At 42.3% G+C, this 13874-nt stretch overlaps 1 protein-coding gene and 1 long non-coding RNA gene across 3 annotated transcripts; one reads left to right on the top strand and one right to left on the bottom strand.

Annotated features, from left to right (window-relative positions):
* The first annotated feature begins 634 nt into the window (after positions 1-634).
* LOC133221574 (uncharacterized) lies at positions 635-2871 on the top strand. The gene is made up of 2 exons (XR_009728028.1): positions 635-1374; positions 2599-2871. It is a non-coding gene; the product is annotated as an uncharacterized LOC133221574 (long non-coding RNA).
* A 4983-nt stretch (positions 2872-7854) lies between these two features.
* On the bottom strand, positions 7855-13869 carry SPRING1 (SREBF pathway regulator in golgi 1). Of its 2 annotated transcripts, none has more exons than XM_061370535.1 (5): positions 13732-13869; positions 13157-13313; positions 11789-11967; positions 11194-11307; positions 7855-10214 (listed from the first exon to the last, which is right to left on the bottom strand). In XM_061370535.1, the coding sequence occupies exons 1-5, from the start codon at positions 13840-13842 to the stop codon at positions 10131-10133; spliced, it is 645 nt and encodes a 214-aa protein (XP_061226519.1). In that variant the 5' UTR covers positions 13843-13869; the 3' UTR covers positions 7855-10130. The 2 variants fall into 2 exon arrangements, with proteins under 2 accessions (XP_061226519.1, XP_061226520.1); XM_061370536.1 differs by having other exon boundaries at positions 11816-11967.
* Positions 13870-13874: the final 5 nt, after the last annotated feature.

Below are 13874 nucleotides of genomic sequence, written 5' to 3'. Positions count from 1 at the left end.
ATTAGAAAGCTTCTCTTCTAGTGACAAGTGAACATACTCTTCCTTGGGAACTCTGTGGTTAAAATTACAAACCTGCTCAAAGGAGAAAAATACTTCTACACCCCAGAATCCAAAATAGGTCAAAGCATGATTATCATTACGGCAATATTTCACTCCCACTTCTGAGTCAACCACACTTTGGTAATCCTTCAACTACTTTTTTCTTTGAAAGCTTAAAGCAAGCATTTTAGAACACTTGAGGTCTAAAACACTTCACATGCATAGCAAGCCATACCTTTATATCTTTGAACACACAGGAGGTTTGTTTGCTCACAACATTTTGTGGGGAGAACTTTATTTAAAGAAAAGATCTTTAAAATATATGCAAACTTTTAGCAAGAATCATTTTGGAGCTCTTGAACTACACCAGGTTCAGTCTAGTTTCATAGATGAAGTGGTAACACTTAAGAAAAACATCAAACAATAAGGCTGATTAGAGGATGTGGCAACCTGTGCTGCTACAGCAGACAGTAGCCTCAGTCCTGTCTGAGGCCATGTCATGGTAGCTGCTTGTAAGAAGATTAAATAAAAAGTGAATTCTTATTCTCCAACCTTTCACTAACAAACAAAATAAACCACCTCTAAAGATACCAGCAAAATAACTGCTCCTACTGCAAATCCAAATTCTGATCAGAAGATCTCATGAGCCTCTTTGCTTGGCACATGCATCTTGTACATTTATTTTATCTCATTAACTTCGCTTATCTAAATTGTATTACTTCTTTCAGCTCAAAGCCTTGCTGTGTCTTCTATAAACAATTTCCACCTCTCTCTGTGCTTTATCTCATTTATAGGTGTGATTACTGTTACACTTGATAACATCTTGAACTTTCCTAGCATATCCCCTAGGACCCCCAAGTGCTTTATGACTAATTTATTGTGAGAGTCAGACACAAGAAACCCTTTCCAGAAGCAGCAGCAACGGAGAAATACGGATCATAAAGGAACTCTGTAGCAGACCAGCACATAGATAAGTGTTTAACCAATATCATTTGTCCTTATTAATGTTGTATAATGTGTTTGGATTCTTCTGCATCATCAGCTTTTAATAACAAGAGACTTTATTTAACGCTGAATTTGGTATGTAGCTAGGCGGGGGTGGAGAAAAAAGCCAGCTTGCTTTTAAATAGATCCACATGCATCTCCTTTTCATCATTAGAATAAATTTCCAGAGGGGTGAGCAGAGGTTTAGCTGCATGACTCTCATTAATGTTAACTTTATTTCAGTAATGAGGTGAAAGTACAATCACTGAAGCTAATATAATCAGAGTGATGAGACAAAAGTCTGCTGCCATAAAATACTGCTGAAGAAGATGACATTGACAATACTGATAGGTAAGGAAAAATAGGTGTCAGCAGCAAAATGATGCAGTGAGGGCAAAGACCTTGCCTTTAGCTACAGTAGTAAAACTTCAGACTGACAGGAACTGTTGCACTGATGTGAATGCACTGACACTGGTCAGAGGACTGTCTGGCAAGATACTGAATATGCCAACACTCAGCTTTGCTACTCCCTAGCAAAAAACTGAGGAAGCAGGGGGCTAACAGACCTGTGCCCTTAAAAGTCATTTAGGAAGGATAAGGAAGATTAACGTAGTAGCAAAAAAGAAATGTTGAGGTAAAAGAAAATGGCAGGCGTAGGAAATCCAAAGCAATTGGTGACAGCACCAGAAGACAATCCCAGTAACATATTGCTCCAGAAAGACCTCATATAAATGACAAGTGTGAGAGCCATCGTGCCATTGCACTCCATTACTTTAGCTAATAGAATGATCCTAACAGAACAGGGCTGGGAAGAGTTTGATAGTAATTAGCAAAGCTGCTAGCACCTATTTTTCTTCTGCACAACAAAAGAAAAGCAGACAGCTGCAAAAAAGAAACAGTTGGGAAGGAAAAGTGGGAAGACAGACACTGAATTGGGTTCCTCTGCAGAAATAAAAGTAATAATTACTTTTTTTATTACAAAACCAGTATATGAGGAATTTTAGCTTTGCACTAAAAAATACATACTGTGATACTCTACTAAATATATAGCACATAATCATCCACATGCAAGTACTATTAGTGGAGGAAGAACAGAGGAACCATAACGTGTACATGCACTCCATATAATTCTTGCAACATTCAGTACCTCTGTAAGCAGCTCAGTATAACTTTATCCAGATACCATAAACACAAGGGTTTTTTTAATCATGTGGAACTGATCCATTGCAAGATGTTTGTACTGAATCCATTATTTTAACCTTATAGCTACAAACGAAGTGTATTTATAATGACATGAACAAGATGTGCCCTTTCCATTTGATTTCAGTATCTTACCAATCCTTTGCAGTCTGAAGCAGAACTGCTCCAAAACTGCTGATGCTCAGCAGTGAATCTAGGTGGTAAATCCTCTCACTCACTGGATTAAGACAAAGCATATTTGGTTTTGCCATCCTAGCTTGCTGTACTGTCCTAGTCATTGTTATTGCAGATACCCAACCATAGCAAGAAGAGCCCTGATCAATATGTCTTTGTTGTGTAGACTTGAATTAACTACATCTCACTTTACTTTGACAGCAACACAGATCACACACAGCTGCTGCTTCCACTGTGAGAAACACCAATTCTGGAAAGCATATTCATTATCTGGCTGTTCAAAGCAACAGAGCATGCAAGCCTCACCCTGCCTGGGTTACCTGAGAAATCAACATCTCCGTCTGATTAAGTGACTGCCAGCCAGTCACCTTCTCACTCTAACCTTGATGTGGCAGGACAGTGACAAGCGCATATAGTGTAACATCACAAAATATATCACTGATGCTCACAAATAAATAGCTTAATTTGTTTTAATAGCCTGGTACCTTGCAGCATTTCCTCTGGTTCTGAAGACAGAATACATCAACTCTTTCAACAGAACCCACCTGAAAGCCAGCTGGCGGGAAGCCAGAGAGAATCCTGATGAGGTCCCAAGTTTTCCCTCCTTACCCAGCTTACAGCACTCAATAAATTCCAAAGGAATTCCACTAACCACCACTGCCATTTTTTTAGCTGTATGATTTGGGATCAGAAAAATTGGCTTTACAAAAAGTACAGCTCCTTAACAGATCTTCTGTAGTTGAGTATTGCTTGTACACCAAAAAACAAACCCTGAATTAATACCCATTTTCTATATGGGAGCAACAAAGTCCCTGTAAGGTGAGGCTTGCTTTCACTCATCTTGCAGAAAAGCACAGCGCTGGTGGTCACCAACTCCCACAGTGTTTTCATGGGCTTTATGTTACTGGCTGCTTTTCCAGTTGCAGCCGCTGGATGAAGGTGGCCACACAGAAAACTCAGATTTTACACAAGAAAGAGAAATGAAACCTTTACTGTTGCAGAGGGGAACTCGGACCTTTGAAGCTTCATTATTCTACCTTCAGGTGATAAATAAGCATGGCTCTCACTAATGTATTGTGTGAGTAGACCTGGTTTGTGATTGCTGAACATTTAAGAGCTAGAGAACTCTGAGCATTCAACACCACTGTTCAGGTTCATGTATCACCAGTAAATCATCTGACTTCCAGCTGCAAAGCTATTATAAATAGAAACATGCATGATACAGATAGAACCCAGGTTGAATTTACAAAGTAGCAGGACAGGGCATGTTGAGCACTGAGTCTTCCCAGGTGTCACTAAGCAAAGGAGATCGCTGTTCATATATTTCCTTAGAATTACTTTCCAGTATAGGCCTGCACCTCCATACAGCGAGACCAAGGTTCATGGGTACAACCCATTTAGGCTCATTTTGATATAAAATTTACATTAACTACTCAAAAAATTAATTGATCTTGGTGCTATTTTTGGTACTACAACAAATCTCAGTGTAATGTTTTCACAGTGATAAAACCTACACCTTTCTTCTGTGTAAAATCCTATTCTCCTGCAAGCAAGCCTCCTGTGCTGTTGGCAGCAAGCTAGGATACCACAATTAGGACAAATGTTTTCTTCAGTAAGCTAAGGGTTTTCAGTAACTTTCACACAGGTACAGCAACTCTTAATTGCTGCAAAAGAGCTCACCCAATCTCTAATCTAAAAATTCATGCTAAGAAAACACTAGTTTTCTCTCCTGAAGCTTCTAATGGGTTTGACTTTTAACACACGTGCAACTACAGTAGTACCGAATCTTGCATCAATACCCAAAGCAGTGGTGCACTGAGACACCGGAAAGCTACAGCCAGCACCAAAATGGAGTCGAAGAGAAACTAAGGCAAGCACAGTGAGATGCCCTCCTATCTCAAAAGCGCTACCTCTCCCTACTTAGAAAAGCAACGTTTCAACGAGAAAGGAGAATTTCCATTCCCCTGTTTCAACCTCCAGTAACTACAGGCAAGGCCCAAGGCAAAACAGGGGAAGGGAGAAGGCAAAGCTGACACAAAGCAGCAACATGGCGCAGACACGCGCCGGAGCAGCCATCGCGACGCTGCCTCACCTCGTTTTATCCTGTCAGAGCAGCCATCGGGGAACGCGGCGAGGAACGGGCGCTACAGCAGAAGGCCGCGGTTATGGAGCTCCGTGAAGGGCAGGAGATCGCTCTGAGAGCCATAAGCTTCGGCCGGGGCCCGGCCCGTTACCTCAGCGGCCGCCTCAGCGCAGGGTTCGCCTCAGCGCAGGGTTCCCCTCGGCGCGGCCCGGGCTGTTAATGGAGGACACGGGGTGGCGTGAGGAGAAAAATAAGGTAAACTGCGCCAAGCGGGAAGCGGCGGGGTAACCCTGCGGCAGCACTGTTTACCGGGTGTCGCCTCCCGGGCAGCCCCGACCTCGACTGTGGAACCATCTCTTCGCACCTCCGGAACCTGGCTCTGGGGAGGAGCCTTTATCACCGCGCTGTCAGAGCGCGGCTGCGCTGTGGCGTGAGGAGGGCGCCATGACAGGCACAGCGGGAGGTAGGAAGAACTTTCCTATTTCTCCTCCTCTTATAAGGGTTAGAACGGTTGTTTTGGGTTTTTTTTTTTTTACGTTGTTTTATCATTTTAGTACAACGGTTGTCAATCAGCTTGCCACAGTCCCACGGCTTTTTTTCCCCACATTAGCACTCACGACTGCCCAACAGGTTTAAAACCCAGGCAGCCCTCAAAGGTGTTCATTCTGTGAGTTTGGGCGGCCCGTCCGAAAGTGCAGCAGTAATTCCAGACTCTCCGCAGGTTTTCCTCGAGGAGTGCAATGAGTTGTGCTCTGTCCTTGCACGTTTGCCCGCCTATCGCCAAGTGAAACGCAGCCCTAAGGGCCATCTGCCAGGGAGGAGACCGGCCTCTATCCGCATGCTGTGGTAACCTCTGCTGGCTGAGCCTCGCTGTTGCACCGGTTGAGACGCGTTAGGGCTAAGCTTGTAGGCTGATGCAAATTGATTAGACAAAAACACCTCGGAATAGGTATTTTTCCTTTGCTTACTCCTACTTCTATATGTATTTGCTACTGCAGATGATTGGGATTTTGTACTTTAACGTGTATTTTTAAATCAGTAGCAATTCAGGTAAATTAGGCCCCTGATCCTCCATGTCTGAGCATGTTTACTTCCTCAGCACAACTTTTATTACTAGCAGGTTTGTAACTGTGGTTTGCAGCTAATCTGCATTTTTCAGTTGGAAGATGTGTACATGCATACCCAGTGTCATCTTACACACCTGATGGATGTGGTTTTATGCATAGGATAAGGTAAATAGCTTAGGATGCTACTTTTTTGTGTGTGTTAAAATAAGCATGTCACACCTGGGACTTATACCCCACCTTATCCCACTTCTTCAAATGGGTACATTTCATATCTGTGTAAGAGGTATGATTCATATCAATAGGTACATTAAAGGCTCCACATGAGGGCACAGTCAGATGCTATAGGAACTACAAATGTAAAGTTATCTTTTTGCTCTAAGGAGAGTAAATCTAAACAGATTTTGTGCAGGGTAGAAACAGAATGCAGACAACTGATGTGATTCCCGTTCACCTTGATGCCGATTAGTGTGCCTAACTCTGTAGGTGCATGCAGAGAGACAGAAAACATACAGGATAAATGAGAGCTGGTTTTCATTAACTCAGCAAGAAATCAGGTGCTAGACCTTATTTCAACCATTAACAGCAGAAACAAATTTAATTGTAATCTCCTCTATAGAAAACCTAACACTTGCCTATCATTCCATTTGCAGCTATAGCCTGTGGTCTTCTATCCCCTTAATTGAAATACATATCAGAGCTGCTTCCACAAGGCAAGCTTTTCAGCCAGAATTAATTTCTTCATTTTCTCTACTCTGCAACCTTATGTTATTTTACCATAGGCGAAACAGCAGAGCACAGCAACAAACATGCTTCAGTCTGAATGCATCCTGAGAATGCTTGTTTAAGACAACTAAGCTACTAAACCTTGATTTCTAAGAAAAAATCTGTGGCCATGTAATGGAAAACATCATGCAGGCAACATGCATGTTGCTATATGTCAGATCTTACTTGAGCAGAAATAGTACATAGAACTGTCTGTTTAATTAGACATGGATCAAAAATGAAGAACTAAGTACTTTCCCATCACTCCCTGCAGGTTTTGAAGTTGGCATTTTCCCCCCCTCTGCATATAGTTACTCGTTTGCCTTGGGTTGTAAAGAAACACAGAGGGCTGTTATTAAAGCACCAATAATTTGCTGAACAACATCTTTTGTGGAACTTGCTGAGTTAGAAAATTCCTTTTCACCTCCTCCCCACCTCTGCCTGATTAGAATAACTGAAGAACAAATATCACATTATGGTGCTAGGTAAAAGGATCTAGTGTGTTTGCAGTTTAAGTGACTAGCACAAGACACAACAAATCCTAAAGCCTGTCCAGCTAATTGACAAGGAAAAAAAGCATTTGCTTTTTAAAAGCATATCAGAACAGAGGCTTATGTTTAGGATTTGCTATGCTTAGTGCTTTATATTCAGAAATTGGTTCTTAATATAGTTTGTTAGAAAGTTCTCCAAGCAATTAGAGCCCAAACACATACAGGAGAGTGAAGAATTGCCACTACAATGAGTGAGATTCTAAGACTGCAGAAACAGTGATCCCAACTCATCAACTGTTTAGTTCTGACCTCAAGCCAGAAGTCTGCTTTTAGCTTTTTAGAACTCCAGCCCATCACAGTAAGAATTTTTATCCAGTTCTCCATGTACCATCCCAAAGGAGCAGCACAACAGGTTCTTTCAAGGCCAGTGGCTCAAGTTTAAACTCAGCAAGGACTGCAGCTACTGCTTTGCTGTTCTGCCATAGATTAGTTTCCAAATTGGTCCAGATAAATATGATACCTGTTCATTATCACATGCCAGCTGCTACCATTTTTCATTAGCTCTAATATTTCTGTAAACTACAAGACTCAAGGAGCACAGAACCCATCCTGGACTAGTACAGAACCCTGGCATTGACTTCTGCAGATAAAGTGTTCTCATTAAATCTGCTGCCAAACCAAGCCAACAACTGGAATCTCTTATCTGACAACCACAGAATCACCAGGCCTTTTTGCAAGAGGGATGCACATCACTTAAACCACACAGAAGTCTTACCAGGCAACACAGATTCGACATTTCCCACCATATCTTCACAACATTCATGTTCCTTTCCCTGCTTGATCCACTTCTGCAAAGGGCCAGATCTTTCTGTGCACCATTGAGAGAAGCATGCTCTTTTCTTAGATTGAAACAGATGTCTTCTTTGCCTCTACTTGCTTGTCTTTATTACATATATTCGAGTTAGTGGCCCTCTCTGCTCCACTGCTTTCTTCAAACTTGCAGTTTGGTACAGTTGCCTTTTAGTTCAAGGAAAGACACGAGACCAGGCAGTAGTCTGGAAACACGGATACATTTTTTAATGATTCAACATATAACAGACACTAGTTGAACAGCTCAACAACCAGGGAGGGAAGATGCAGTTTCTGTTCCATTGAATGAGCAATGATCACAATGCACTTCTGATCACATCCTGTTTTTTTAGGCCAGGAATTCCCACTAATGTTGCCTGAATTAGGTTGGTTCTTATGATTTATTACAATTACTGCTGCAAGCAGTGGTATCACCTGCTAAGGAATTAATACCAACTTGGAAAAGAAAGCAAGAACAAGCCATCAGTATCTTGGATCTTATTAGTAGTGGTGCAAAACGTGAAGTGCTGGAATACATCTCAGCAGGAGTAATAGAGTAGACCAACCTGATGGCCTTCCCTGAGGAAAACAGTTAGGAAGTGCTGGAACAGGCGTGAAGAATGTTTAACACTGAAGAGAAGTAACCTCTGCTACCCTCTGAAGACAGCATTTCACACTGCATCTTCACACTGTATCGTGTCTGCTGCAGCAAGTTGCCATAGGGTGGCAGCAAAGGGGAGATAGAGTTTCAGCTGGATAAACTGCTAATGCTAAAGCTTTTAAGCTTTTGGAAAAACAAGATTTTCAGGAGAATCTGCTGATGGAACCATTATCTCACTTGATTACTTCTGGGAAAGAACAAAGAAAACAATGCAAGTAGATTTTATCAGATGGCTGTAACACTACTTGTTTGTATCTTACGTACTTGCAATAGTATTGTACAGATCTTTTTGCACCACTGTGTTTTTTTTGTTTGATTTTTTGGGGGGTTGTGTGTATGTGTTTGGCTTGGGTTGGTTTGGTTTAAGCTTCTGTATATTGTTTTATTTCAGTCAGGGAATGGGAACTACCAGTTTAAACAAACAAACACACAGCCACAAAGTCAAAATCACGGAGGAGATGGATACGGTTAAAACAAAATAAATGAGGCTCTGCATATAGAAAAGAACAGCCCAATTTTGTCTGGCAGTTGGACTTTACAGTGACTTGCAGAGGGAGCACAAATTTAGTCAGCATTTTACAGGTTCTCTACCCATCTTCTCTGTGTTGCCTTAAGGAGACAGTTTCAGTTGCAACCTTTGAGAGCTAGGAGAGATTGTGGGAGAACCACCCCAGTTCTAGGGCCATTCTGATCAGTCTGAAATCCCAGAGTAGCAAACATATCAAACAGCAAATCAAAGCCATCATTGCTGTTTAACTGAACTCATGCAATACAGTTGTCCTCAGAGGAGGGCTTGGTCCATGTTCTGATGTTCCAATTACTCCATGCACAAGGACATCATTAAACTGAAATCCTAGAACTCCACCCTTTTGCCTCCTGCACAACCAGGAGTGAAGTACATTTAAACTACTGAGGCCTGAACAAGTTCAAGCAGACAAATCTTCAGTGCTCCCTGTCAGAAAGTGGATTAGCAGAGAGCTGTTTACAAAAGTAAGACTCCTCTTTGAGGAAACTGTTGCAGAGTAACAAGGAAAATGTTTAAAGACAATAAACATCTCACCCTAGGCAGATCCCTGCTCTTCTCTCGCACTATGGGGCTTTGACAGAATTAACAACTCCATTGGAGTTCTGAATACTTTAAACTCACTAAGAGGAACATAACCACTCTAGTGACAAATCCCAATACAATTCCTTTAGACTAAGGAGGGAAAAAAACAATTTTATCCAGGATCTAAAATATCCTTTCTACCTGACATAATAAAACAGGGACTGAAAGGCATCAACAACTAGCTAGGCAAAGCATCAATACTTTCAGCTAGTAATCCATAGAAAATGAATAAATAATTCATAATTACATATGTAGTGTACACGATGCATGTCAAGGAATGCTCCAGAGAGAGAAGCACAACAAACATGCTTTACTCTCTACAAGTGAAAATCCTCCCATTATTACTGTCACACTGGGAAGCCTCTGGACTGCAGAGATACAACTGAACCTCCATGTCCAGCTGAAAAGCTACATTAGGTATTTTTCTCATGATGTTTTATAGCCTGGATCGACTCTGTGCATCCTAAAATGTACAGAAAGTATTCAAAAATAGCACTAGTACAACACTAGTACCTAAAGCAGGTGCATAACAAACTGAAGAAAACAAGATTCAATCCTGGAGTCCCTTGCTTACACTGTACACCCCTGGATTTATCCCCAGAAAAAACATCAGCCTTTTACACTGAGGCTTCTGTAAAGCAAGAGCTGTTGTCTTGCTCTTTTGGATTCTAGTCTCCAGTTCCTCCCCTTTGTTGCATAGATCATGCAGCTTTCAAACAGGCAGAAGCTCTGGGGGATATTCACCATAGCAGTATTTTGCAATTGGATCTCTGTAGGTGTTCTCATGTTGCACGCTCTGTCGGGAAGAGGAGGAGAAGCTTCATCAGAACATACATAAACAACGCAACCCTTCACTGCGGCCAGGACCCAGAGCATTTATACACATTCTACGCAGTAGAATGTCATCTGGAGTCAAACAAGTCTGCACTCCTAACATGTAAAAGACGGGTTCTTTATTACAGTGCTTTAATGTTGAACCACACCCAGAACTTCCTTTTCAGGAGGCTACCCAAGCACGTGGGAACAGCTTCAGTATTAAAATATACTTAGGCAGTATTGTCAAATGTCCTAAGCAAGCAAGACATAATACAGTTGCTGTTTGAGACGCGTGCATTTTTTTCTTGAAAAAGCTAGAGTTCAGATATTATGGATAAAAATACAACAACTTCAGAGATACTTGGAACTATGTCCTTTGTTTGCAATCCATCCCTATTACTATACTAAATACTCAAGCTGTATGACATCTCCAACAGCACTGAGAGTTTGCTTAGACCAGAGCCTCCAATAAAATCCCACAAGTAACAGAAGTTCATCTGTTCTTAAAAATAAACTAAAATTAAAACATACTGTTTGAGTTCCTATAAAGATGATTGTCAGTGTATGGTAAGTCTAGAACTGTACCGTAAATAGCATCCTTTAGCTACAGGGAACAATACTGACTGTTCTCATCCTTATGAAAGCTTCCCCAGAACTCATCCAAGATCTTCACTAGTCACTGAACTCAGCTAGTGTCTTTTCAGATTAGTACCTCTTTTCTGAAGAGAGTGTGCAACTTATCCTGCTCTAAATATGCTCTTTGCCCTTCATTTACTGCTGGTGTTACTATTTCACCTTATAAATCAAAGGATATTGCCTCACATTAGCTCTCAGCCTCAGTGTTTATGAAAGTGCCTGTGTGCACGCAAGCACAACAGACCAGCCATTCACAGAACTAAGCCCCGTTTTCAAAGGGTATTTTTCCACTTTTGAGCACTGGACATATATTTGTGTCTTACCTGTGATGAAGTCCTGCATTTTGCCAGACACAACTCAAAGTGATCTTCCACTGCCATGAAGAGGTTTTGGAAAGCAATAGCTGCCCGGTTCAAGAAACGTTCCAGAAGATGTTGCTGAAGTGGTCAGCAAAAAAGGCAACAAAACAAAAGACTGTATTTCAACAAGGAGTAACCAAAGCCCATTTTAACCTACACAGCTCGAGTCTCAGAGGAAGAGTAAGCAACTCCACTTACAACTTCTAGCAAGCACTGAAAGGTTAACACATCATAGAACCAACAGTAGGAAGAGAGTCTAGAGGAGCTAACAGAACACAGGGGAATACCAATTGCAAAACTAATACTGGCTGGAATAGCTTTTCTGCAATCAATTCCCTTCAACAAACATAATCCCCCTGGAGCTGAAACATCTTGCAAGGCTCCCAATATTTCTTCTCAATGGTGGGAAGGATGAACTTTTTTTAAAGCTTTATTTATGGCTTGCCATGTGCAAGTTTTCCTCATCCTTCTGAGAAAAGGAACTGTCCACTCTAAGGAAGTAAAGTCCCTCACAAACAAGCACTTTAAGACACAGAGGAACCCGAGCAACTGAGAACACCTGAAAAGCAGGAGAACAACTCTGCACCTTGCTGGGCTGCAGGCAACAGGAAACACAGTACTCATAGACACTGCAGCAGCCGTTGGGAAGGCAGCTCTCACAGCTGTACAGCTTTGTACTGGGCACGTTGACATTACAACAGCCATTTACCAGTAGGTCCTTCCTCTCACAGATGTAGCCTGGAAAACAAAAGTAGTAGTAACAACTGGCAAGACATACCCCTTTGTAAGCTGTATAGAAATTTATAGTAATAGTCACATTACTTGAGAGGAGGTTGGTTTATCATTTAGATTATGATCGCCCTCAATTTGACTCAAGTCCTAACTAGCAATAACACTTAAGACACAGGGATGAGTTTCACAACAACCTGGTTGTGAAATAATAGGCACAACTGCTATGTACCTAATACACTGTATGTACATTTTAAGTATTTAAAAGCAGAACACATAAGCTCAGATTTCTTTTTGGCATGATTCATTGGTGTTATTGGAAAAGGTGATTGGTGATGACTGTACTGGAAAAAAACTGTATGTTCTTTCAAGTGGCCTATGTCTAGGTAACTCATGTTTAGTTCAGTATGAAGAGACTTGGATTTATCCACACAGGATAGCTGTGATAGTCAATTGTTCAGTGGAATCCTTACTAGTTCAGAACCACAGCATATGCTCCTACAGGAACTGTACTACCAGTGTTAGACTGTGAGAGCTCTCTGTGATGTTAGAGACCTCATTGAATTGGCAGTAAGTATAACTGGGGCGGTGCTAAATTTAAATCAGTGCAAATCACACAAGATGGGGTGGGTTTTCTACAGCTTTGATTTCTGGTTGAGAAAGCTCCAGTGCCTGACCAACAAGCTCACTGGGCAGGAAAGAGCTCCATGCACTGAGAACAAGTGGCTAATGTGCTTGGGTTTACAAGGGTCAGATGAGCTCCTTAACTGCGACTGAGCACTAATGATACCACTCCTGAGCTCCCTCCAAGCAAAGCCAGTCAGGTTTCCCCTATTATTCTCCTTAATATAGCTGACTGTGGGAATGCACAGGGAGCTACAAACAGTTCTGCAAGCAACCATGCTAAACTGAGCGGGTCTCAATGTAAGTTCTGTGCAGAGGTAACTGGAGTGCTTTGAAACTGAGATGGGGTCTGGGACCAGCAGAGCATGCTGAGCCCCTTGGACCCACGCCTGCTGTGCACAGTCAAACAGCAACATGAATCCAGTCTGTGGATGGAACACCAGCAGCTGAGATGATGCAGTAAGAATGTCTCAAGAAGGAGCAATTGCTACTTGAAAGGGCCATCAACAATTGGACACGCAAAGCAGCACTGAACACTGCAATAGGCAGAATAAATTCTTAGTATCAAGTATACCCAGTTCATCTGTAATGAGGAGCTTCCCCTGCACAGAATTCCTGCACTGGTTACTCAGCTGACTGCTGTTTCCCGAACTGAACTTCACCTTCCACATGATCGGCTGCTCGTGCTCCTGCACTTGGAGGAGATTCCGATCTCTCACCATCCTCTCTTCCTGCAAGGAAAGACAGTAATGCAGACAGACATCCAAACATGCAATTCCTTCTGCCATTCCAATCAGTGTGCTTTTCCCGCAGTTAGAAATGTCTAGTGGCATTAAACTCTGCAGAATAGGAAACTGGAGTGTCTGTGGCATAAGCAACATACTACTTGCAGCAGGTTACTTTTCACATGACAGAAAGCAGCACAATCCAGTGAAACGGGGATACAAGTTCACCAAAGGCTCAGCTAACACAGCTGGATTCAGTCACTGCCACCACATAAGCAGCACGTGTTCTATTAAACAACCGTAGGTACACATACCCCTCTTTTCCAAGTTCCGCACCTGAGGAACAAGAGTTACTCTGGGATAGGGATGTTTTACCCGCCCGCAGAGGCCCGGTGCCGAACCCCACCGCCGGGAGGGCACTGACCTGCTTGAATGTGCTGGTGAGGAAGTAGATAAGGGATAGCCCGAAGACGACGCCAAGGACCCAACGCTTCCTCAGCAGCCGCCGCCACAGCACCGCTCCCCAGGGCACCATAGCGGCGGGCAGGCCGTGGGCTGGGCCCTCAG

Source organism: Neopsephotus bourkii, unplaced genomic scaffold (genome assembly GCF_033783945.1).
Source record: "Neopsephotus bourkii isolate Nb327-2 ecotype Australia unplaced genomic scaffold, CSIRO-AGI_Nbou_v1 NB_1542, whole genome shotgun sequence".
Classification (NCBI taxonomy): domain Eukaryota; kingdom Metazoa; phylum Chordata; class Aves; order Psittaciformes; family Psittacidae; genus Neopsephotus; species Neopsephotus bourkii.
The sequence above is the reverse complement of the archived record's forward strand: the minus strand, read 5'-3'. Positions and strand labels throughout refer to the sequence as shown.

Bases quoted from the DNA above. Each gene is read 5' to 3' on its own strand.
- SPRING1 (XM_061370535.1), bottom strand. From the start codon at position 13,842: ATGGTGCCCTGGGGAGCGGTGCTGTGGCGGCGGCTGCTGAGGAAGCGT. The intron at 13,314-13,731 runs GTCAGTGCCCTC...CTTTCCTTGCAG, and splicing joins TCACCAGCACATTCAAGCAG to GAAGAGAGGATGGTGAGAGA. The intron at 11,968-13,156 runs GTATACTTGATA...TTTGTTTTCCAG, and splicing joins CCTCATTACAGATGAACTGG to GCTACATCTGTGAGAGGAAG.